The sequence below is a fragment of the Lethenteron reissneri genome, chromosome 33 (genome assembly GCF_015708825.2).
Source record: "Lethenteron reissneri isolate LAM-NWPU_2019-01 chromosome 33, ASM1570882v1, whole genome shotgun sequence".
Taxonomy (NCBI): Eukaryota; Metazoa; Chordata; class Hyperoartia; order Petromyzontiformes; family Petromyzontidae; genus Lethenteron; species Lethenteron reissneri.
In genome coordinates this window covers 3394734-3419846 of record NC_083811.1, presented here as the reverse complement: position 1 = coordinate 3419846, position 25113 = coordinate 3394734, and the positions used below count along the sequence as shown (strand labels likewise).

Genomic DNA, 25113 nt, shown 5'->3' with positions numbered 1-25113 from the left:
CTACTTGGCCAATCCACATGTTATGTTCTGTGTTATTGGATAACACTATGGTGGGAAAATGTGTCCATCAAAGATCACTTAAAGTCATTCAGTCCTCGGTAAAGAAAAGATTTCCCACCCCTCATATCGTCAACATATTTTTTCACGTTAGGTAATGCAAACACGTGAGAACATGCAGCCCCTGTCAAAAGTTCCTGTTTTGTCCTCAATGGAAGGCCCCCCCCCACCCCTGCTGTATACTCGCAATGGGTCGACACGTTAACTTTTCCTGCTATTATTAGATGACGCCAAGGTAGGTGTGTCTGTTAACATGTGGCCCGACAGAATTCTCGAGTCCTGTTCTGCCCTCGGTATGAAAGAGGTTCCCCCACCCACTGGCCTGAACAAACGGTGGGAACTGCAAATCTGCACAGGAAACCGACAGAGCACTCTCCATGCATACGCGTACACACGCCTACACACAAACGTGACAGCAGCTACGAGCCCTTTTTGTCGTCGATAGCGCGGTGAAGCTCGTCGGCGTCCTCGCCCGTCTTCACGCGGATCAGCATGGGGACGACGGCGTCCTTGCTGCCCTCGTCCACCGGCGGGTTGGGCACGCACATCAGTAGCACGTTCTTGCCCGTGCGCGTGCACATCATGGACGGCTGCAGCAGCACGTTGAGCAAGATGTTGCCTGCAGAACGAGAGAACAAGCGACGGGCAGGAGGTCAAGGGGCCAGACCGTGGAGGAATGCCAAACCCACCAATCTAGATTAAAAATGTCACTTTTGTACTGGTAGGAACCTCCTGGTTACACCACCCCACAAGGGATTATTGTGTCCGTCCGTCGTGCATACAAAAATGGGAGGGGCTGGGTGGAAAGGGGAGGGTGGGGAGGGTGGGGAGGGGCTGGGTGGGGAGGGGAGGGTGGGGAGGGGCTGGGTGGGAGGGTGAGGCTGGGTGGGGGGTGGGAGGGGTGGGGAGGTCACCCTGTGGTGCCCTTATAAAACTCAACGTTTAACCTGGCTTGTGCCCGCCCTCAAAGTCGGCCATATTTGCGGAATACACCACGCCGCAGTTGACCCTGGCCATTGACCGAGCAACCCAACGTTCCTACCAGCTCCCTCCGCAGGAATGTGTTAACTCCATGTACTGGTACACAGCCCTTTTGTCAATCAAGTGAAGCACAAGGGCCTCTCCACGTCGGGAGGGGGTTGTAAGAATGATTTGATCATACTTCGCTCCACTTGTCAGTGCAGGTTGGTCAGGCACAGTTGGCTACGTACAGTGCGAAATAGTTATAAATAAATACAATCTGCGTATTGTGGTCACCCATTCGTGCTCTACCCATGATCATCCCCCACTTAGCTACCAAGAACCGATAGCACTAAATGCATTCCAGGTTATTTGGTCATAGGCAATTTTGTAAATTCAGAGTCAAGGATACCTACACAATGTCTAATAGGCATGGAGCAATTCCATGAATGTCATGATTCTAATGTTGCAATATATCACTCTTCAACAAATTAATAATTTTCGTTAAACCTGTAATTGGCCACGGGGGTCATGAATTCGAAAACACTCAATTCTCATGCACACAATTTGATACCTGTTGTGAGCATAAGAATCGATTTTTATCAAATGCATGGACTATTCCATGACTAGTATTTGATATGCACAATTTCCTTACAACAATGCGAACATATGCCAGCAGTTAACGGGTTTTATAATTTCGATCTTCAATGTGATAGGATTGCATTGGCTGCGCTTTACTAATAAGTCCAGACATCTCTACTTTCACCACCTTCATTTGCTGTGCAATATTGATTTTAACCGATAACCACAGCGTCGCCTGCTTAATCCAAATCAGATTTCGGCAATTAAATTACAACGACGAAGCTAAAAACCGGGGTGTCGTTAGTGGTCATCACCGACTCCTAAGTTCTGACTCGTCACTTACCCAGGCTGGTGTCAGCTCGGATCAGAAGCTGGGTCTTTTTGTTCTCCATCGGCTTCAGGTGCAGCATTCCCACTCCTTTCTCCTTGAATTCTTCACCCTTCTTGTAGAAGAGCTTACACCTGGGAAAGCACATGCGCAAGAATTGGCACTTTCAAACAGATACATCACCGGGGCTCTTTGGAAGACAAATGTTCAACGCAAACCGTTTGAGATGTAGTTATATAAAACTAGCCTTTTGCCCGTCCAAGGACGGGTGTATTGCAGTAAATCTGAATTTTGCAAGTGAAAAGCAGAACGTGACGTGATATTCATTGCATAAATGCGTGTGCAATTTGTAAGGGCGCGGTGACACAGACCTATTTCAATTTATGGTTATAATCCCTTGTTCATCATGACACCTCGGCCCCCATGTGGCGTGCCGTCAGCCGCAAGTTATTATGAATGGGGTGGGGGGGGTGTACATTTGGAGACCTTATGATTATTAATGAGGGGGGCTGTTCGATGTGGAGTGACGCCACATGCTCATGATTATTAATGAGGGGGATGCTCCATGTGGAGTGATGTCACCTACTCATGATTATTAATGAGGGGTGGCGGGGTGTCCATTTGGAGGATGTCACCTGCTCATGAATATTAATGAGGGAGGCTGGTCATTGTGGAGTGACGTCACAAGCGTTCAGGACAAGACATCCCTGGGTGATTATAGTAGGTATGTACGAAATGTGGAAAAATGCAAACCAACAAATTATTACATTTCCCCTAGTAGAAGACCCCAAAAACAACAACCGGCGGCACTAACTTCGTTGAGTAGAAGGCGTCGCTCTCCTTCACTTCATTCACAACGGGCTTTGGAGGCTCCTCGTCCTCTCCTTCCTGCTCTTCAGACTCTGTACCAACACCGCATTAGAGTTTTTATATATATAAAAAGAGCCTCACATCCTTATTGCAACAGAACACCATAATCAAAGTCTGCTTTGGCTGTGCAATGTGGTGCCCACACGCACAACCTCCTTACCCTGGGCAAGTGGCTTTTGCACAGACGATGCAGAGAAGCTGAATCCTGGCACCGCTGGTGTAGAACCAAACCCAGCATTTGTGAATGAAAATGTTGGCAGTGCCGGGTTGCCAGTACCAGACGCGGTGCCAAATGGAGCTTTGCCCGAGGTCTTGACAGAACTAAAAGTTGCGCTCCCAGCCAGGGGAGCGGCAGACTTTCCGGAAATCGCAAAAGATGCGGCCGAGCTCTGCCTGCTGTTGCTGGCGGTCGTGGAGCCTGCAGTGGCGTTGGCCGCCTGAAGACCTTGGAAGCTGGGCACCGCGGCCTTTGGTGACTCGGCGTTCCGGGACAGCTTGGCAGCGCCGTCGCTGTCCGAGCCGCTCTCGCCACTGTACTTCTGGTCAATTTCGGCCAGGTGCCTCTCATAGTCACGGAACACGGGGGTGAGGTCGCACAGCGGATTGCCGTTCACGTGCTTCACAATCCAGTCGCGCACCGAGTAGTTCAGCGAACGCAGCTGGTGGTTGTACGTGCCCTTTTCGCTGCCACTGCCGCTCCCGCTGTGGTCACTGTGGCTGCTGCTGTAGGCGAGTGCTGTCGACTGCGAGGCATCCGCTGTGCTGCTCCCGGTTTTTGGCGAACCTTTGCCGGCTGCCTGGGCGAGCGCAGTCTGAGTGCTGGACGACGACAGGGCTGGGCTCTCGCCATTCAAATTCGAAGACGCTACAAGACAGGTCAGCAACACGAGGGTTAGCAGTTTTCACATCCGTGCAAAGTGGTTTAGCGATATTAAGTCAATACAAATCCACAGATTGTTTATTCCTGGCTGAGTTAGGACACGCCAAAGTACGCACCCTGGCTGAAGGGACTGATCTTCGTCTGGGCGCCGCCGCTGGAGTGGAAACTCGACTTTCCGGCTGCACTCATGCTGGGAGTCGTGGGCAGCGCCGATGAGGCAACTGTGCTGCCATTCGCCAGCCCCGCGAGAGGCTTAAATCCACCAAACCCAGAACTCAAGGACCCGAACCCAGATGCGCTGGAGGTCACCAACCCTCCGAAGCCCTTGAAGGTTGTCTTTGCGGACTGCACAAGATAAAACAGCAAACGTTTTTGTTGCAAATTTAAAGTTAAATTCTCGACAGCATATCTTCACAGCTATTGGCATTGGAGAGCTACGAGCATTTGATTAACCACAGTGTTAAATGTGAATGGCATGTGAAGGCATGGAGACATACACACCTCTGATGTATCCCCCCCCACCCTCCGCCGGGCTTTTTTGATGGCTCGGCCTTTCAGAACATCTTCATTTGCGACCGAGAAACTTCCTGCCTATAAACATTAAAACAGTGTTTCACACACAGCAAACTGTAGAAAAATGACACTTGCGGAGTAGCCTTTGATAATAATAATAATCATGGGCATCCCCACGGTGTTAAACAGCAAGAGGCAATTGATATAAGGAAACCACGAGCTTGCTTTTTCCCCAACCACCTGAGGGTGCAAAAAGAAAAAAACCTATTTGGTTAAAAGATATCAAGCACTCCTACCTCTTCCACATCGTCCTCGTCGTTCCAGTTGCGGTCGTTAAGCTCCCTGTCTGCAATCCGTTTTGCCATCACGAGTCACAGCACGCACTGTGCAGGGAAAAAGAAAAGAAAAAAACACGTGACCGATGAAGACGCCTAAGCTGGCTTTTGTTGCCACAGCTCTTACGAGACGACCACGCGTTGATGCTTACTACCTGTGCTGTTTTTTTCCCATCTACGACAAGGAAGCGCAGACTGGGCTAAGTCTGATCCTTGACCTCCATTTGCCAACCAGGTTTAAAAACAAAAAATGCAGTGTGCTCTTTCTTCACAAATGATGTTGGCTGCAATGAAAAAAAAGATGACATTGTGTAAAAACTGACACGTTGCAAACATAAGTGTTATTTAATAAGCTACCTTGGGTGTAATTCTGTAAATATATCCGCAGAAAGTAAATCTTACTCCAAGGCCCAGGGGTCTGCAACCAGCGGCACCGGGGCCACGTGCGGCTCTTTAACGACTGCTTCGTGACGTTATTTATTAAGGAGCACTGTCTCGTAAAACTTCTTCTTGTTATTTTGGTTGCTGACCCCTTCCCAAGGCCATGCTTATATTGTGAATAAGTGACCACATGAAAATATAAGATTATAAGATTGGGCAGACACATTTATTTGTTTCCACAACAGCATTTACAATGCAACAACTTCAGTTTCTGCAGGTCCCGATATCCGAGCTGACTTGCCTGCTTTCTCATTATTTCATGATACAAGGGCAATTCACACAAAGACCACTGTTCCACAACACAACAGTGATTGTACCTGTACTTGTGTATTTATATATAATATATGCAGCCATTTAAACGAATCCAACATCCCACAACCTGAAATAATCAGAAAACCTAACACTAGCCAATTTCACCTCTTCAACCTGGCCAAACACCAGAACCCTTACCTGACACAAACTTTACAAGACGCAACGTTACCAGCTTCACAACCAAAACCTGACACACCAAACACTCCTTGATCCAAAATAATCCCACAATGCCTACCACAACTCCACCAGACCGACCACATCCTTACCGTACCTACCACTACCGAACTTAAGCCTTGCCACAACCAAACCACTAAATTACAACACAAACAGGCCCCAGACCAATGCAGACTTAAAGAAAAAAAACTCACCACATACAACCAAAACCATACCCTAAAAACCCAATCCGGCCTGAAAAACCCCATCAGATACAAAACATTTCAGAACAAAGACAACCTAACCAGGCTCAACTTGACTAAGGCCACCCACACCAAATGTAACCGACGGGACTCAAACCATAACCCAGACCCAACCAAGACCGAAAACTAACCCCTGTAACCTAGTCCAAATATTCACTCACCCACCATTACAGCTCATGCCAATCCAGACAAACCCTAAATCAAGCACTCACCCTAAACGTGCCCCTTAACCACCCAATCGGTAAGTTTAAGATAAAAACATTTTATTTGTTACACGGATGATCCCGTTTAGCCATTTGCCGGCATATTTTACACGGGAGATCCGTAATGCGTGAGCAGAGCAGCAACAAAAACATCAATCTCGCACACGACGAAATGAATATCGCACGAGGTTTTTAACGGTCGTATACGAAGATCCAAACCGCAATCCATGGCTCGCCCAATCCTTAACCCAGAACAAATTCTAACCAAACCAAAATCAGGCTAGTTAATCCTGACCCAAACCGGCCCTTAACCCAAATCAATATAGCCCCGAACAAAATCCTTAACCATGTGCTAACCCAAACTAATACAGCCATACCCCGGAAGCAATCCTTTCCAGTTTAAACCAAAACCCATTAACGGTACAAATTGCCCAATCAAATCTTACACCACCCCTAAACCCTACCCTCAAACCCTACTCTGGCCGATCCCCCAAGCCAATTTCGCAACCCTTAAAATAAAAACCCCAGCCCATAACCTTACCCTAAAATCCAACCCCTATATAACCCCCCACCCACCCCCTCAAACCGATCCCGTTAACTGAAGCGAACCGGGCGCGGCTCTCAGGCAACGCGGGGGGCTTCATTTTTCTCGCGGGGCCTAGCCCAGGCCCGAGCCGCACGTGAACCGCGGGAACGTACCCAGGCGGCGTCTCTCTCTCGTGTCACTCACCCCCTCTCTCCTCCTCTATCGCACACGCGAGAAGCCGCGACGCGAGTCTCGAAAGCGTCGGGCTGAGAAAGCCGCCGCCGTTTCCTCCGCCTCGACTCGGCAAATCGCGCGCGGCGACCGCCAAAAAATTCGCCGACCACCACCACGCACCAGGCGGCAAATGCCGGGTGACGTCATAGCGGCGTGACGTCACACGACGCGTGCCGGTATATGACGTCATGTGCACGTAGCCGTGCTGTGGTTAGCGCGCCGTGCTACGAACCCGGCGGGCCTCGGGGTCGATCCCCCCCCCCACAACACCGGCGACGATTATCTAGAACCGGCCATGGGTCTTCCCGAGGTCAACTCAGCCTTAAAATGAGTACTTGGTGCGATGTGTAAAAACATCGCACACCAAGGGGGGGGGGGGGGGAGACAAAGGCGGCCGGGCGTGGTTGTTTGCCACCCAACCCCCCGTCGTTAACCGTCGCCGGCCTTCATAGGTGCTACTCGCCAGCAGCAAACTTTCCCCGGCAGTCTGATTAACCTGCACGCTGGGACAGGGGGATGTTTTGTCACGTTACGTGCGGCGCTAATTACGTCACGTCGTGATTGCGTGCCGTCAAAACGTCGCGGGCGGGCGTCGTGACGTCATGTAACGGTACGCGACGCCGTGATGCGATGATGTCATTGCACGTAACGTTGATTTTTTTTATCTCTTAACGTTACATTATTATTGTTCTTACTTTGTTAACCTTCTCAGGTCGGCTTTGGGTGGGGGGATTTAGCTTTGTTCGCTTTTTGAGCCGATTGCTTGAAATTCCACGTTCACATGACGGGGCCATGTAGGAGGAGTTTGTATATCTGTCAATCCATTAGGTTGACTCCGTATTATTGTGCAGGGAAATTGAGTTTTCAGGTCCATACGACGTAACAGCTGTTTCAATACGAGCCAAACATTTTATTTTGTCTGTTTGTGTTTATCCCCTTGTGATTGGGACTTTGTAGGATGAACAGTTGAAATGTTTTAGGGCACGAGGTGACCAATAAGATTTGAATTAGTCTGTAATAAGCTAGGCATTTTTTGATTTAAAGCTTTCGTGACTGTAGGGATTCATATTCTTGGTTCTTTCGGTAAAGTCACGTCGTGAGAATTGTTATTGTTTTATATTTATATTATTTTATTATTTCCCTTCTACGTGACTTTACCGAAAGAACCAAGAATATAAGCTAGGCATTGATAAGGGGTTGACATGTGTGGAGTTGCCGTCTTTTTCCAATGCAGAACAACAAAAAACCCAGCCAAATATTTCTCGGTCTATTATCAAATCTGTGCAGCGACGTTGAGTGTACTAAAGTTCACCACAACACCGGTGGCTACTGGATCTCGATACAGGATTTGGGTTTGTTAAGCGACAAAAGTCAGCAAAAGCAAAATCGGTACCCGTTCCCCGTGGATTGCTAAATAATTTATGCAGTACATTTGCAAAGAGCGGGGGGCGAACAAACGGCACGGCGAGTGCGGCTTTTGATTGGGAAAGTTAAGGTCAAAGGGTAATTGTGCAGCCACAACAGGTGGGTGGCAGGGCCTCCAGTAGAGGGCGCTGTAGAGGGCACGGTAACTTGTACTATTAGGTTTTTTCGGTAAAGTCACGTAGGTAAAAATAAAAATAAATAATAAATATGGACATAGAAATAAAATAATAAATCACGACGTTTCGGAGGCAACACAAGTCTCCGTCATCAGGTGGGACCGTCACAGCTAAATTTACTGTGACTTTACCGAAAAAACCTAAGAGTATGAATCCTTGCAGTCACGAAAGCTTCAAATCTAGAACGGTAACTTGTGTTTATCAACTCTTCACCCCAATACTGATGAGACGAATTGACTGTGGGTCGTGATTCAACACACACACACGCTGTACCCCCCTCCCACCACATGTGCGACCTGCCCGTCCGTCTACTGTGACGGACCCATTGATACTGTTGGGCGAAAAAAAAAAAGACATGTCCTTAAGCGTAACAAACCGGTAACCGCTTTCTTGCTTGAGGTTACCAGGATTTCAGCCGAACACAGATGGCCAATTCCCGGACTATGCGGATCAAATTCGGGTCAAACCGGGACAGGTAACACACAAGGCCATAAATATCCTCAACCGCAAACAGCTGATATGTCCAACACTGAACTGTATTCATTGGAAATTCTACGTGGCTTTGGTAAATTTCGATTCCCTTTTAAACAAAATCGCGATTGACTTAGAAATCTTGAGCCGAGACAATCCTGAATAGAACTTCTTTATCTTACCCAGTGGTGTGGAAATGACACGTTCTTAAGACGCGCCCAGTCTATCCTGAACATGCAATGGGATTCAGAAACTTATGAAAAGCTTTCACTTATCGACTAAAATCGATACACTCGTGATATATGACAGCAATTTCGACTCGTACACATTATTTTCATGTTGGCCCATGCTTCGTTACTAAAGAGCCACAAACGAGGCAGAGTATATGAGCTAAACACTAAATATACAAAGAATTAGGCACACTTCGGGCCAACAAGACGACAAAAAATTACAGATTCTTTAAAAGCATCGTAACCTCGAATCGTGACAATCGAATTCGTGAGGGTGGAATTTTGGGTTAGTTACGTATGTGCAATACTTGTTACTATAAGCAGGGTTTAATATCAGCCAACAGGAGCCGTCCAGGGCCGAGTTCCGGATAATACCCTCAGGTTTTGGGATGTTATGTGTAAAAGTAGTGAATGTAAACCATGCGTTGGTCACTCATTTTACTCAATAGCGCCCTCGGTTAAAACAGCTGTGTGCAACATCTGAGCCATGTTGAATTCTAGGCACCACGTACAATAGGTTCCAGTACATTTATACGAACATTCATCATCATCATCAGCAGCAGCCACGGTCGATCCACTGCTGGATGACCTCCCCAAGCCGTCACCATCTCTCACGGTTGTGCAATGTATGAAAGACAAAGATCCCCCGTATTGTAGCCTTCATCGGACTGTTGGGGCTAAGCACGTGGGTTGCCAATATCACGCCCGACCGCCTTTGTCTCCCCAGTGCTGATGTTCACACACCACACCAGGTACTCATTTAAGGCTGAGTCGACCAATGGTTAAGCCCTGAGCCGGTTGAGATATTCGTCATCAATGTTGATCGTGAGCGGGAAATCGAACTTTGGTTGGGGGTTATAAGTGCAGTGTTCCTAACCATTGCGCCACCGATTCAAACTGGACAAATATAATACTATCGGTTATATTGGTACTGTGTCTTATGCGTTTAAGCATTCGATGTGATCCTTCGATCTAAGAGCATTGATTGGATTATTTTGCATTTTCGACAGAAGTGGCTGGAGGGCCTATTTGTGGCCACAGGGATTACGTCCTATTTTAGAGCTACACAGAACATTACAATTAACGGTGTTAATTGCTCCTGCGGAATGCGGGTAACGTTGAAATGTCCACACAGACGGGTTCATGAACCCCACGTGGTGTATTAACCACCATCTCCGGAGTCACCTTGACAGCCCAGCGGGTGTGGTCGTGTCACAAATGTGCATGTGATCCACCTCCCCCTTGCCTCCAAAGCTTTAAATAAATAACAATCCACTGCTGGATGATGGGACCTCCCCTTCCCCTCCAAAGAAGTAACAATCTCTCACGGTCCTGCGATGTATCATCAATCTGGGTCTAATTGTTCCGCTCCATCTCCCCGGTTGACGTGCTCTAAGGGGCTACTAACTGACGTTAGTTTTGACCATCACCACCACCATCATCGTCGTCTCTTCCTGGCCGTCATGCAGCCCCACTCACTTTGCTTAACGGAACTTTACAGGCAAGCCCCGATGAAAATAAACAAAATGACAATCGGTTCAGCACCTTTAAAGTGTGATTTCGTATCTCAAATATAACGCGTATTCAATTATTATAGAGCGCACGCGTACTTATTAATTTGAGTGAGTGTATTTTTTTCCTTTCTCTCTGTGCCGTTGGGTGATGTCTGCATGCACTGTGTTCGTCCTTGGTGATGGCTCACAACAAGCCCTTTTTATTATATTCACAATGCCACGGTGTGGGAAGCAGTGTAGCGGTGGCGCAGTCGTTTAGCGGCCCAATTTCGGTGGGCGAGTCGTAACATCTGAACCAAATCATGGACCGATGTCCACCAGATGTCTCGCCGGCGTGGTCAAAGTTGTTTGACTTGCATCCCACTGGGATTTTTGCACACAGCGTTGGTGTACGGTGCTTTTTGTGGAATATTTTGCTGTCTTTTCCTGGATTTTCTGTTTGCACATAGTCACATAGTTACTTTAAGATGTTTTCTTGTTCATGTTTTTGTTTCATGTTTTTGTTAGTTGCGGTTGCACCCGATTCAAGAGCCGAATAGCTCACAGGGCTATACCTAATCAATGAAACTGAAAGTATGGTCGAACGAACTGGCTGCCACGGGACGGCCAAAGCGAACCTTCAAATCAAGTCGTCCAAGCAAAGTGTACCGTGGAACCCAGAGGCCGGTGTCTGTAGCGTGTCGTGAATGTAAGCGGCCTCTAGTTGCTGCGATGTAACACGAACCTATTGCTGGTACATGCACCGCATACGAATCAGAATATCGATTCGATGCATCGTGAGCCTGGAACGTCGACATTCATCGCTGTTAACAATAGTAATTCAATTTTGATTTCAAGCTTTCGTGACTGCAGGGATTCATATTATTGGTTCTTTGGTAAAGTCACGTAGAAGGGAAATAATAAAATAATAAAAATATTAAGCAATGAAAATTCTCACGACGTTTCGACTGCAACACAAGCAATCTTCATCAGGTGTGAAATCCACAGCAAGAAATTTTGAAAAAAGTGGTGCTGACGTTAGAAAAAATGCCACTTTTTTCAAATGTTCTTGCTGTGGATTTCACACCTGATGACGATTGCTTGTGTTGCAGTCGTAACGTCGTGAGAATTTTCATTGTTAAATATTTTTATTATTTTATTATTTCCCTTCTACGTGACTTTACCGAAAGAACCAGGAATAATAGTAATTCAGTTAGCCAAAGCTGACAGGTTGAGCTTATACCCCCACTTACACACCTATGAAAATGTAATTTAAACTGCGATAATGGGTGTGTCATGTTCAATTATCTCTCGCCGTGTTTTGTGACGTTAAATATTGTTATTTGGACGTAATTACTGCTATATTTATCCATGGGGCGCCACTGGTTGTAATGTTACGCACGCTGTTTTACCTGTAAGTTCTAGCCCCTGTGTTCAAAATTTCAATGACTTGAGTAGGTAAATCTATGACCTTACTTTCCTTGTGTGGAACACAATGTGCAATGTGACGTGTAATATTTATATAACATGTATAACATCAGTCACTGTCAATACACTGCTGGATTAAGACCTCCCCAGACCACTACCATCATCTTTATTATCTCAAACACCTGCGCCACATCAGTCCGATGTCCTTGCTCCGTTATAATAAAATCAAGTTAAATGTAAAAAATCCACTCTTGCAGGCAGTAATTTGCGCTAACAATACAACTGCATACATTTATTTACAGGCTAAAATATCTGAATATTTATTGGTACCGGAGGAATCCGAAGAGCTATAAAGCTCTTTTGCACGTGTCCGGTCGAGGTGGGTCGGTAGTGGGCGCTAACTGTTGTACTGTGATCCTCTTACAGATTATACCACTATTATTAATGGTATTAAACCATTGTTTAAAACAAGTATAGCAGGAGAAAATGTATAAAGTGATGTGCAAGTTATGCACGGGTACTCTATAGTAGTTTAAAAATAAATATTCCTATATATTGGTGTGGGCGGCCTTCATCTTGTAGTGGATTAACACAAGGGTAAGTTGCATGTACTATACACATAATACACCGGTACAGTGGGAAAATTAACAAAATATTGATTTGTTCATACAATATACCAGGCTATGAGCGGATTAAATGTGTAAACACTTATAATAGCCCAATGGCAGTCTGCCTAAACACCTACAGTTGTTTTCCTCGGCGATATTAAACAAAAATAACCATTTGCTGCGCATTATTAACCCTCTTTAATTGAGCAACAACCCTGGCAGCTAATAGATTGTATTGCAAATCCAGCACTGTACTTGAGCCTGATATGTTTATGACATTTACATCGGTGTAGCTAGTCAGCAAAAACATGACTCAAGACGTAGACACACGCAACACACCACTAAATGATGTATTAAATGCACAACTGGACATTGACGTCTAAGTGGAGTCATTGCTCACAACAGTAGAGTACTTGGTTTAACAGTACTGTATAAACTTTGGACCGAAACTCCATTGGTGGTGGTGGAAAAGAAAACACAAGCTTCTGTCTGCTACATCACTGTGACCTGTAAGTGCACAGCCATCAGACAGAAGCAACTCTGTAAGCTGAAGCCAATGGGTCAAGCTCAGCACCCCCCCCCCCACCCCCGGGGTGTTATGACGTCATTACGCAAGAGTCGCCTAAAAAACGACGCGGCCTTTGTATCCACGATGACGTCACTTCACGACGTCACACCGACGTGACGTCACACGGAGTAACATTTGCAATTTAAATGTAAAAAAAAATTATACTTCAAAATAAATAAAAACACAACGCAGCCATTTAAAACGCGTTAAAATCAACAACGCAGGCAGTTACAACTACACGTGTTTTAAGTTTGTGTGAGGGGCACCTAAAAGGCGTTTGCCGAAATATCTTTTGCTCAAAACCGAGCACTTGTTACGTAATTGTTTTATTATTATCAATACCGCAGTACGGGTGGCAATAGTTAAGTTGTGCCCAGAGTCAATGGGGGGGGGGGTGACAAGAGACCCTGCACTACGTGGGGGCCTCTTTCCTCACCCCCCCCCCCCGCAACAACGCGGAGGGAGAGGGGGGGGGTGAGGGGCCCAGCCCACCCGGGCCACACGTGTGGACCCCCCCCCCCTCCTCATACTTCAACCCCCCCACCCACATCACTCTACCCCCCCCCATTCCCCGCCGCGCTCGCTGTCTCTGCGGCGAGAAAGAAGGCGACCAACTCTTTGCCTCGCGTTCTCGTGGCTCTCGCGAAGCGAAGGGGGCGCCGAGTTTGCCATTTTAAAGCGGGTACTTTTTGGCGAGCGCGTAGTAAAGTAGTGCGCGGGGGGAGGGGGGTGAGGGGTGATGGAGGGGGGGGCGGAGGGGGAGGAGTCGCGAGCAGGCCCTACATCCGGGTACTTTCCTTAGGCAATGCCGGCCGCACCACACCTATTCCTTAGACAAAGTGAAATAAATTCGCCGTCAATGGAGAAAACGTAGTCCGTCCCACCACCCCTTTACTCCCCACTCACATTTTTTTTACTTGTGAACATTTGTTTCTTTTTTTTAATCGCGTGGATCGCTAGTCCGGCAAGCCGTCTGTTTTACGTGTGTTGGAGAAGGAGGAGGAGAAGAGGGGGGGGGGAGTGAAGAGGATATTTTTTTTGGTAAGCAGCGCTTGTTTTGGGAAGCGTGGTTGAAGGGGGGAGCTTTGCTTTTCTAAGTTTTTTTTTCCTCTCTGTGTGTTGTGTTTTGTCGGTCCGCGCCGTAAAGTGTGTGATGAGTCCCGAGCAAAGCAAGCGGGCAGCAGCAGCAGCAGCTGTGGCTGAGCGAGTGAAGAAGATAACTTAGCGATTGTTCACTCCACTCTAGTGGGGGCCCTGCACTTTTAATGTACTTTTCTCTCTTCTCTTCTGCTGCTGCTGCTTCTTCTTGGCCTCGTTCGTGCTCTGGGCGGATCCCCCCAACAAAGTCGCCGGCATGGAGCTGTCGGCTCTTCAGGAGGCGCTCAAGAAGGAAATCCAGTGCCATCAGGTAGGGGTGGGACTTCTTGGAGGTGGATGGAGGGGGGGTAAAGGAGGTGGTGTGGATTTTTTGGTGGTTGTTGTTGGTGGTTGGTGGTGGTGGTGGTAGGGGGGTATTTTTTATTGTTATTTATTTTTGTTTTATTTTATTTCTTATTTTTTTTACGTCCTTTTCACACCCTCCTCCCCCCTCCTCCTAAATGGTTTCGGGTTTGGATGGTTTCGTTGGGCTCGTACTGTCGCTGCGAACAATATTATATTGTAGATGTGTTTTTGAACACACAACCATGATTAGATGATTTAGAGGAACTACTTAAAATAATAATTTAAATTAATTTGGATGAAATAATAGTTTACATTCACGACATATATTGTTAACTAGTCGGATTTCTCAAAATAGTACGAAGACTGAATACGTAATTTGTTAAACTATTTAAATGATAACAGATTCGCGGTGACCCTATGCCCCCCCCCCACCACCCCCACAGTACAACTCTGGATATTTTCTCCTCTTAACCTCACGTAGGCCAACATTTCCCCTCTCATCACGGGATTTAGAGGATGGGGAAGGGGAGAATGTTAGGTTATTGGGTTAGAGGGTTAAGATAACGATAGTGGTCACCACGACTATCACGGCATTGCCCCCCTCTCTCTTCCATCATCATCGTCGTTGTTGTCATTTTCCCCCTACAAAGTTGTTGCTGTTATCCCCCTCTTCTTCTCTCTTTCTCTTGCCAACACCAACACCACCACCACTTTTTATTTGGCCGAGCAGAGCGAGCGAGGCCCTGCAAAAGGCGCCAGGGTTGGTGGGGGGGACGCATGGCTCGGCCTTGGCCCAGGAAGTGTTAAACTTGCACAATGTGGCAGGCAGCAAATCGAGATACAATATACTATAGTTGATACTCGTACAACATTATAAACCACGATTGTTATACGCGAGGTGAGAAATACATGTTAGTTTTAGATTTAGTTGATGGGCGGCGGTGATTGCTTGGTGTTTCTGTTCCCTTTTTGACGATACAAATTGTTAATTTTCTTATTTTTGGGGGGGTATTGTATTACAATAATGTTGGCACGTGTGGCTTGTAGTTGGATTAATTTGATGGTGGTGGTTGTTGTTGCTGCTGTTGGGTTGCAACATTAATATATGTGGTGCTGCATTGTGTGGCGATCATTTACGTTGGTTATTGTGAATTTTGGTTGTGAATTGTGGTTGTGAATTGTTGCGAATTGTGGTTGTGATCGTACCTCGGTGATTGGCCTTTGCGTGTTACTCTTTTTGTTTGATAAACTTGACGTTAGTTGAGACCACGGGCGTTTGTGTGAATAGCAATGGTAAATGGTTTTGGGTGTTGTGTCGATATGCAATATCTTCCCTCCCCTTTCGTGAGATCGCGTTTGTGTCTCTTGCTTTGTAATGCGTGTTGCACCACAGTAGCGAGCGTCGTTGAATAATCCATACTGTAGGCCCCAGGCGCCCGAGGCTTCCTTGTTGTTAAACATGCTTCTCAAAGCGGGGCAGCCCATTCTCTTACCTTGTTCACACTTAATTTCATTTCTGCTACTTTGATGGAGGAAGGAAGACGGGGGGGGGGGGGTGGGGGAGAGGCTTGTATCTTATATTTAGGGTAGGGGCAAGTGATTTGGTTGCTTTGCAGTGTCCCTCTCTCTCACACTGCTGTGTTAAGAAGTACAGCGGTTACAGGCCACCATATATACACTCCATACCGTGTGTGTGTGTCTTTCAGAAACTTGTTGTGCAGATGAAGCAAGACCCCCAGGTACGATGACCAAACCATTTCCCATACTTGTGTGCGCCCACGTGTCCACATGCGAGAAGGGCGGGTCTTTAAAGAAGAAGAAGGGAAAAAAAAACACCCCATGCTCTCTCCCCAGCCGTAGGTGTGGCTCAGCTAATACCGATTGTTCCTGGGCTGTCCTTGTGGCCAGTGGTGGTGCCATTCCACCTGGCCCCCCGCCCCAAGCCTCTGTCTTTAGGCTCTATCCTCAGAGCCTTTGCCCGGGTATCGCTTGTTTCTCACCCAATGACCACGTGTCCCCCTCCCTCCCCCCAGAATCACGCTTTTTTGTGTATTTATAGCAAGTGCACTTTTTTGACTAAATGGGTTGCCCATGCGTTTGGCCTGTACAGCATTAGAAATATAATTTGTGTCGTGGCAGTAATGTTTATAAAACGGAGGTGATGTTTTTTTTCTCTCTTTTTAACGGTGTTTTTTTTTTACTTTTCAGAATGCAGAATTGAAGAAGCAGCTCCATGAATGCCAGGCTAAAATAACTTCGCTCAGTGAAAAGCAAGTGAGTAACTGCGAGTGTCCACTATCTTTACAGAGGCTTGCATTCATACCAGTGTTTTTTTTGTGGGTTCTTAAAATGACAACTTTTTGTGAATATTAAAAAAGAAATAATCCTCGTTCGGATAACGGGCCTCTAAAGCATTTTAAAAAAATGCAAAGCAGTTAATATGAGCAGCTCCAAAAGAGAGCAGGGGGGGGGGGGTCTGTACATTTGCAGGTGCCCTTTGTTAGATTTGGAGTTGTTTTTATAAAAAGAAATAGGCAAAGATAATGGACTCGGAATGCTGCACCTGCTACTTACAGATTGCATGCAGCCCATGAGATGAAATGCCAATCCTGGAAAAAATCAAAATGGTGCCTTAAGCACCTTTCATGGTAAATCTGGAACCGGAACATTTGATTCTTAGATGTTTGCTTTTCTGTGGGGGTCTATTTTTGTTGTTAAGTCTGGGAGTTTATTGTTAAGCTGTGTGTTGTGATCTTCCGTCTTAACGTATTGTTAGGAATGATTATTTTAGTGTCCGCTAAAGCGGCTGTATTCTGCCTGCCGTACGTGTTATCAAAGTTAACTTTTGTTTGATATTGTGTCACTTTAATCGTGACATCAAACCTCATTTTACATGATAGGCACACGAATGTTGCGTGTTGTTTTAGTCAAAGAAATCTATTACCTTTTTTGATATGCGGTGATGATTACAAAACATGACGTCAACACATTAGTTCGCATTGAAAACAATATTTGTGTAAACAATCGTACGTTGTATAAATCGGGCATTGTTGTGAATTTTGTCACGGAGCGAAAGGTAAGGATGAACCGAGAAAGATCATGGATGGTAATGGAGAGAAAATTGCAACTTTATGGGAGCTGTGCATTCGCTGGAACTAAAGCTGACCAATAATAGTAGGTTTTTACCCTTTTAACTGGTACAAAACTGACACCTTTATTTGTACCAGTTAAAAGGGTAAAAACCTACTATTATATTTTGCCACTGGTAAAAGAGATCTCATAGTGTAAAGCTGACCAGCTGAGCAAACACAAGTACTCTTTACTTGATGGGTTTTTGCGTGATTTGAAAATTGTTAATATTGATATTGAAGTTATTTTAATAGGAACTTTATTGGAGAGAAAAAAACCAGGCCAGTTGAAGTAAACTATAATATGTCTTTTTTGAATACTGTACAAGAACATGCCCACTTGCACGAGACAACACAACGCTCTTTGACACATGCCCATTGCTGTTGTAAGCTTACAGAAATAAAGAAAATGGTATTTGTAGCAAAAAAAAATCTATTAAATCTAAAGTTGAAACAAGAGTAGATCACACATGTTTAAAAATGCATAAGTGCACTGCACTTCTGGATAAGCTGTATGTAGATCAGGGCAAAACGGGTCAGAACTGCACTTTTAACATTTAAATTTGACATCCTTTTTATTTTTGAGACGGTACCTCAAGTTGTTGGGGTTTTTAGAACTGTACCACTCTGCGTTTATTGCAACATTGCGTTGGTACGGTGCCCGTTGTACCTGATTGTCACGAAGCAACGTTGAGGGTATGGGCCTGGGCAAAGGGCTGGCTGTGATTGTCCACATCCTCCTCTGCTTGCGTGACTTATGGTTCTTAGGCGCATCTCCGATTTCGTAATTGAGTGCACTGCATTCACTCCGTTATTTTGGTGTGCATAGCAAAACATTTACAAATATAACACGCTAAATTATCAGATTTGTTCGCACTTTGTTTCGAATGGTATCCGTGTATTGGGGAAGTAATATTCGGATCCTTTGAATGGTTTGCCGCCAGTACTGCATTAACTATCTATCTTTAAAAATAAATGTTATGGATCTAAAACTGAAAAAAACATCAGATTTTTGTAATGTTGTTAATGTTTTTTAATACAGTTACACGTGCCAGCTTCTGCAAATTTAGACAGAAGGATGTTTCCAGATGAGACACCAACCTCACACTTGAGTTAAACAAAATGGGTCTAAATGTTGAATTTCACATTGAATAACAGGCACGCTCCTTTTAAAGCAGGTGACTGATAGAATATTTTAAACGTAATACAGTGCCATACATGCTTAAACAGGAGCTGCTGTCATGGATTGAGCCAATTTCTCTTTAAACACCGCAAGTATAAATTGTTGCGGTATTAAATTATAACGGGTTGTTTGCTGTTCTGGCGGAATTACACGTTTTGGGTTATTTTAGATATGTCCAGGCATATTTTCTCCTTGAGCGGTAACAAAGATGTTCCACAATGGAATTTATGCTTTGTGATATTCGTGGCCACACTGATTTTTTGTTGTTGTTCCAGCAGAAATTGATTATTTAAGTACGTTGCCTGATACAAGAAATGTGTTTTTCAAACCGCTTCATTCTACAATATCTTCACATATCAAAAAAAAAAGTTTGAAAATGTACAGCTCCATTTTTTTTCCCCCGTAAAAAAAAAAATCATTCTTATCCATAGGTACGGTTGGTTCAAGTAGCGTATGGGGAGCCGACAAAAAGAGAACGCAGTGTGAATGCGATGGGTACACGCTTAAGCTACTCTGTCGCTGCACATATTTGAGAACAAAGTGTTTTGCCTGGACATGCGTATCTCGCCACCACTGTATTAAAAAAAAAGGCAAGTAGGCTAGGCTTGAATTACAGTGCATCGATGCAGCTCGGTGTGAATTTTCAGTAGCGCGATGAAGGTTTATGCATCCCTCTGCAATGGTCAGGGGGTTCCCTCCCACTGAGCAATTGGATGGCGAGTGGAGGAGGAGGAGGAGAGGGTTTGAATCTTTTTTTATTTCCATGCGGTTCTTTAACAGGGCCTCGTGTGTTTTTTTTTCACTTCCACCCAAAACAAATTCCCCGTCGTGCTTTGCAATAGTTTTTTTTTTTTGCGCAGCGCAAGCCCGAGGTGCAAGACGGTCGCAGATAAAAAGTGACTTTGGTTTCAAAGTCTCGTGCACTGTACTGATGTGAGATGATTTATGCAGGATTTTGGTGGGGGGTGGGTGGGTGTCGTGAACGTAGAGAGAGAGATAAAAATCTTTCTCTCGATTCCGCCCTGGTGCTATTTGTTTCGTTACTGTTTATTTCTCAGCTTTTTTTTTTTTACAAAAAAATATTTGTTGCTTTTTATAGTGCAATACTACAGGTGCCTCGCCGTCAGTTCATTTTTTTTTTGATAAAACACTTCTTGACAATGGTGGTTGAGAAGACTACGCAAAATGGCTGACCGCCATCTATTAGTGATGGGCTTTTTTGAAGGCTTGACAAAAAAACACACACCCAGTGGCATTTAAAACTTTTCTATTAGTTGCTGCTTTTGATGAGCGACATTTATTTTGGATGGTTACATCGTGTGCTTACTTTTGCGGACTTGGTTGTGCAATATTTTCTTGTAGTGTACGGGCGAGCAAATCTTTCACAGCGTAGTGCTGTATTTTTTGTGTTTATTTTCACACTTCACTTGGATCAAAGGGATGGCATTCCTCGAGTCCAGTGAATTAAGGAGAGAGCCGTGACATTTTTTTCTCTTTAATTGGAAAATCCACTTGCATTGCAAGCGGTGTGAGTTTATGGTATACATATTTTTTTAGCCCAAATGATGCCTTCCTTTTCATCTCTATCCACATTCACCACGTGTGTGCTCCCCGCGTTATCAAGAAAAGTGTTGCCACTGCCTCCTCTTGTTGTTGTTGTACATCGTCTTGTGGAAGAATTTTCAGCTGCTGCTGCTGCTGTTTCGAGTTGCAACCACCGTGTCCGCCGTTGGTGGTGGCTGCGCTGGCTCGGAATTAATCGATAGCGATTGGCTTTCAGAACGTATAAACGGGGGCAGAGAGAGAGAGGAGAGGGGGGCAACTGCGTGGCAGTAGTAGCAGAGGCCCACGCACACTCTCCTACACACGTGCCTCTTCGTCGGGTTTACTGTATTACACCACCACCACCACAGAGTATGCGCACACGTAAGCACACACACACGTTACACACGTAGCACACACACACGTAACGCATGTACCACACACACGTAGCACACAAGCACACGTAACACACGTAACGCATGTACCACACACACGTAACACACGTAGCACACACACACGTAACACGTAGCACACACACGTAGCACACACACGGAACGCACGTAGCACACACACACGTAGCACACGTAACGCATGTAACACACGTAACGCATGTAGCACACACACGTACACACACGGTGTATAAATTGGAACTTTACAGCTCTGTAGGCCACATCGGCTTCCTTTGCAGGGTTTTGATGGTAGGGGCAGGACGAGCAGTGGGTTGGGTGCGTGGGTTGGTGGCTTTGTGCACTTGGGGGTAGTTGCGTGCCCTTATTTTTTTTGGTAAGGGGAAACAAAAAATATTAACGCCATACTTTCTGGTCAATTGTAGTTGGTGGTCAGTCTCGGCTGACGATTAAGTTCTTGTGTATGTGAAAACGATGCGACTGATGGGGGTGGTGGGAGAGGGGGTCTTCGTGAATAATTTATAACATTAACATTTTGTGGATAGACGTTGTTTATGATCATGAACCCGTGGTGGCTACTCGATGCCCGTAATTCCCGCATTTTCTACATCCGTTTTCCCTTCTTTGCCGGGATTTCTCAACGAAACTTTTACACCAGACGTTTCGGCTGTCAGACGAACATCCTTGCTTTTGTTGTGTTTCTTCCAAACCATATTCCTCTTCCCCGTACCACACGAATTACCTCGGGCCGCAGCGTCCCAACACGAACTGCTGACTCATCAGAGGGTTATTTACATTCGGAACGTGGCAAGGTCTACGCGGGGTGTTTTATTTTTCTTGCCGAATGTCACAGATGTTGTATGGAAAGTAGAGCACTCATTTGGGAAGAGGCCTGGCGATCAAACCATTGGCGCATCCCCATAACACATGGAGCATGACAGTCGAGAAGGGCCTTTGTTGGGTAGGGTGGTAGGGTAGGGGTGGTGGGGGGACGGTGGTGGTGGTGGTGCTTGGGGTGGATGGTGTGAGGTTGCATTGGGGTTTGGGGGTGGAAATCGTAGGGGGTTTAGAGCTGGGGGTGGTGTAGGGAGTTAGTGGCTATTGCCATTAAGGGGGGTGGGTGGCTTTTGTCGGCCTGCAAGCCGCACAGCGATCAGATGGCGATTTCCATTGCGAGCCACGTGACCCCAAATATAACCCCCCCCCCCCACCACTCTAGTCAAATCATCAAGCATTTGCATTTTCCACTTATGCTATTATTGCTTCAGGCTTTTTAACCTTTGTAGAAAATTACCTATCCATTTTCAGAGCCTCCAAATGCTGCTAAAGTTATTGATGTGTATATAGGATTCCCCTTCATATTTGAATCAATGGACTTAGAAAAAATAACCATTGGTATGGATATAATATTCTCATTTAGTGTTACACGGTTGGTACTTTTTATTTCGTGAGTGTACAACGCCAGTAATGAATACAGGTTGCATTGGCAAAATCCCCACGAGTGGGGGTGGTGGATTCTGTGGGTTTTTTTTGAGAAATAGGGTTTCTCTTTCCCCTTTTTTAATACTCTCGGGCAGTCTTAAACTCAAATCCTTTCCATTGTTTGTGCTCAAGCCTCCATTTCGGCGACTGCCAGTGATAAATGAATTCCAGTGACGGCAACATCAAATGTGCAAGACAGAAGTGGGAGTGGAGGGAGGGGAGGGGGGTAAGCAGAGAGAGAGAGAAGCTACTCTGATGGAGGAGTCCTGCGTTCAGAACTGGCAGCTGTCAGAATTTTGCACTTTATAAAAATGCATTTTCACCCTTCATGGCATTAAATAGTTTATTCGATGTTTTTTTTGCAATACCAAAACAATATAACGAGGAACATTAATTACTGTGCAGTGTTTCTAATTCCACATTGCCTGCGTGCATATTTTAACATTTTGCGCCATTGTTAATTATTATCTGTTATTTAACCACTATTGGGAGTATTTTTTTTATTTTGTCGTGCAGTGTTTATGCAGTAAGGTCATATCGTTCGTACTGTACTGCTGATGCTGGTTTTCAGGTGGGATATTTACAGGCTAGTGCAGTACAGAAACAATTGCAATCCAGTAACCCTTATAGACACTATTGATAGTAGGGCTCCTTTTAAATCCAGTCCAGAGCTAAAGTCCTCGCTGCATTGCTAATGGCACATGCTTGAGCACATGTTTGTGTACGTCAGTTTTTCTTGTTAACTTGATTGACATTTTGAATTGCACACGAAGTTAATATTTTTTTATTTTGAGGATTATTTTTGTCCTTCACTGATTCTTTGCATATGTGACCGGCCCATTACACATCGTCCTTTGTTGAGCATTGGAAACCGGTATGACAGCATTATACAAGTGCCTCGGCAGTGTATTTCCATGAAGAGCTCTACACATCTTGGAAGCAATTATTGTGGTACATCTCAGCAGAATAGCAGGGTAAAGAACAGGCTACTTTGTGAAATGGAGGCACGCAGTTTTGTAATTTTCTACTCTATATTGATGTGTATTGTGCCTAAGCCGCATATGTATATTTGCGTAACTTTTTGGTAAAATTTCAACAGCAAACAACCCCCAATAAGTAACCCCCCCCCCCCCAAAAAAAAACCCCAGCACCAGTGCCTATTTCCCCAGTGTGCTGTTTGGTTCCATAATGAACTCTGCAGATTAATTCTCGCCCCGCCTGACTTGAGATTGCATTTGGGTGCACAGCTGTAGCCGAGACACGGGGAGTGCCGACCAAAATTTATAGAGTTGGTTTGTTAACGCTACAGTGCATTCTTTGAGGGTCCTTTCCGTGTTAATCATTGTCATTCTGAAGGCATTGCCCCAACGCAACAGGGGCTGAGCAAATGCGTGGTAAGAAGATATTAATCACGTTTTAATTGTAATAATACTTTGCCCGTGCACGGGGAATGAGTCAGCCTTTAGTTTTCATTTATTGGCAAAATTGATTGGCCTATTTTTTTTAATTGCACCTTGCATGTTCTTGTACGTACATATTTTTACAATCAAACCTGACTGTAAAAGGTCGGTAAAATTATATTAAGTGTACCACGAGGTTTTCGTGGATGTGAACGTGACATGTTTAAAGCAATTTTTTATCCAGGGTAAAGATTATCCCTTTCAATTTGTGCTCCAGTATTAAAGATAAAGCTTAATAAATTGGTTTTGCGCACAGTTATTGCATTACCTTTTATGGATGGCTCACATCCAAAATAGCACAGATTTAAAATACACGACACCGACTTGTGTTTTCCCAGTACGATCCTGTGAGAGAACACTACAGGTCCGTCATAATTTGGCAACTCTCAGATGTTCGTTTTCATTTCCCAAATTATTACTGCTCGGAGAGGTGAGTTGAGAAAGGGAATTTCAAGGTTTTGCAGGCCATAACGCACGTTAGAAGTATAACGTAGGCAAGTTCGTAAGTCGTATTATCTCATTGTTTTAATTGGGAAGAATCAATTGAATGAGGAAACGTCAAAATCCTGGCTCGCGGCTGTCAAGTTACGGTCCATTCCCCTCGACTTTAATTAGTGATGTTGATGCTCTATGGAAGCCTCACCCTCTGCTCCCCAATTCCCCCTCTTGGTTTAAAGGGGGTGAAAACGAAATTGCCATCGGAAACATCACCATGCTTCAAGCCTAAGTGGTAACTTTTAATTTCCATCGGAAATCTCACAGTTCTGACAGCCAAAGTGGCGACTTTAAATGTTACATTTGTTTCACAAAGCTTATGTTATGTTTACTATAATTGGCTGGTGATGTAAATATTATGTAATTGGTGTATATGTTTTTTTTTTATTGTTTTTAACGACCTTTTGCTGGGCTGCTAATGTTGGTTATAAATTCACTGTCCCTGGGACTGACTCCTTGTGGAAAGTTTCACATATTTGTCCCGTTTCACTTTACCTCGCCAAACTGTCGAAGTCCAGGTCGCCTCTCGTCCTAAGTCACCACTCACAAGACCACAGACTTATTGGCAAATATTTTCAACAGGATCCCAGTTAGCCGTTTTTATGGAAGTGTGTCATCCTGTGCAGGTTGCGTGCCCCACATTTAAGTTTTTTTCTATATATACACACACGTGTGTACCTACTGTACTATATTTTACTACATGTGCTCGGAGGTTCTGCAGAAACTGAATGTTAACGAACTGAGTATTCTCAATATTCAGTTCCTGAACAATTAGAATTATACATTTTAAGTTCATGAAGAAGCTTCCAGCGTGTGTAGCCAGTTGTCGGACATCATCCCCAACAACACGCGTTGTTGCTCATACCCCCAATCTGAAATCTGAAAACAACTACATTGCACAACCCATGAAAACCTCC

The 25113-nt window shown here is 45.1% G+C and overlaps 2 protein-coding genes across 5 annotated transcripts in view; one reads left to right on the top strand and one right to left on the bottom strand.

The window, feature by feature from the left end:
- Window positions 1–429: 429 nt before the first annotated feature.
- Window positions 430–6796, bottom strand: NUP50 (nucleoporin 50). 2 transcript variants are annotated; one of them, XM_061564312.1, is made up of 8 exons: window positions 6597–6796; window positions 4487–4573; window positions 4179–4268; window positions 3794–4022; window positions 2958–3662; window positions 2742–2829; window positions 1943–2061; window positions 430–676 (listed from the first exon to the last, which is right to left on the bottom strand). In XM_061564312.1, the coding sequence occupies exons 2-8, from the start codon at window positions 4553–4555 to the stop codon at window positions 477–479; spliced, it is 1500 nt and encodes a 499-aa protein (XP_061420296.1). In that variant the 5' UTR covers window positions 4556–4573; window positions 6597–6796; the 3' UTR covers window positions 430–476. The 2 variants fall into 2 exon arrangements, with proteins under 2 accessions (XP_061420296.1, XP_061420297.1); XM_061564313.1 differs by having other exon boundaries at window positions 6628–6796.
- Window positions 6797–13834: 7038 nt separating this feature from the next.
- The window catches only part of LOC133350207 (PHD finger protein 21A-like), a 48669-nt gene continuing 37390 nt past the window's right edge, over window positions 13835–25113 (top strand). Inside the window, exons 1-4 of one of the 3 annotated variants that reach the window (XM_061564308.1) lie at window positions 13835–14097; window positions 14403–14464; window positions 16206–16238; window positions 16708–16773. In XM_061564308.1, coding sequence (XP_061420292.1) covers window positions 14411–14464; window positions 16206–16238; window positions 16708–16773 — 153 coding nt within the window. In that variant the 5' untranslated portion in view covers window positions 13835–14097; window positions 14403–14410. Of the gene's footprint in view, window positions 14098–14137; window positions 14465–16205; window positions 16239–16707; window positions 16774–25113 lie in introns of those variants that run through there. The other 2 variants (XM_061564311.1, XM_061564309.1) reach the window with 2 other exon arrangements.

Excerpts from the sequence above, each read along its gene's own strand:
- NUP50 (XM_061564312.1), bottom strand. The coding sequence starts at position 4,555 with ATGGCAAAACGGATTGCAGACAGGGAGCTTAACGACCGCAACTGGAAC. Across the intron at positions 4,269-4,486 it reads ACGAGGACGATGTGGAAGAG|GCAGGAAGTTTCTCGGTCGC; the intron begins GTAGGAGTGCTT and ends TAATGTTTATAG. Across the intron at positions 2,830-2,957 it reads GCAAAAGCCACTTGCCCAGG|AGTCTGAAGAGCAGGAAGGA; the intron begins GTAAGGAGGTTG and ends GTGTTGGTACAG.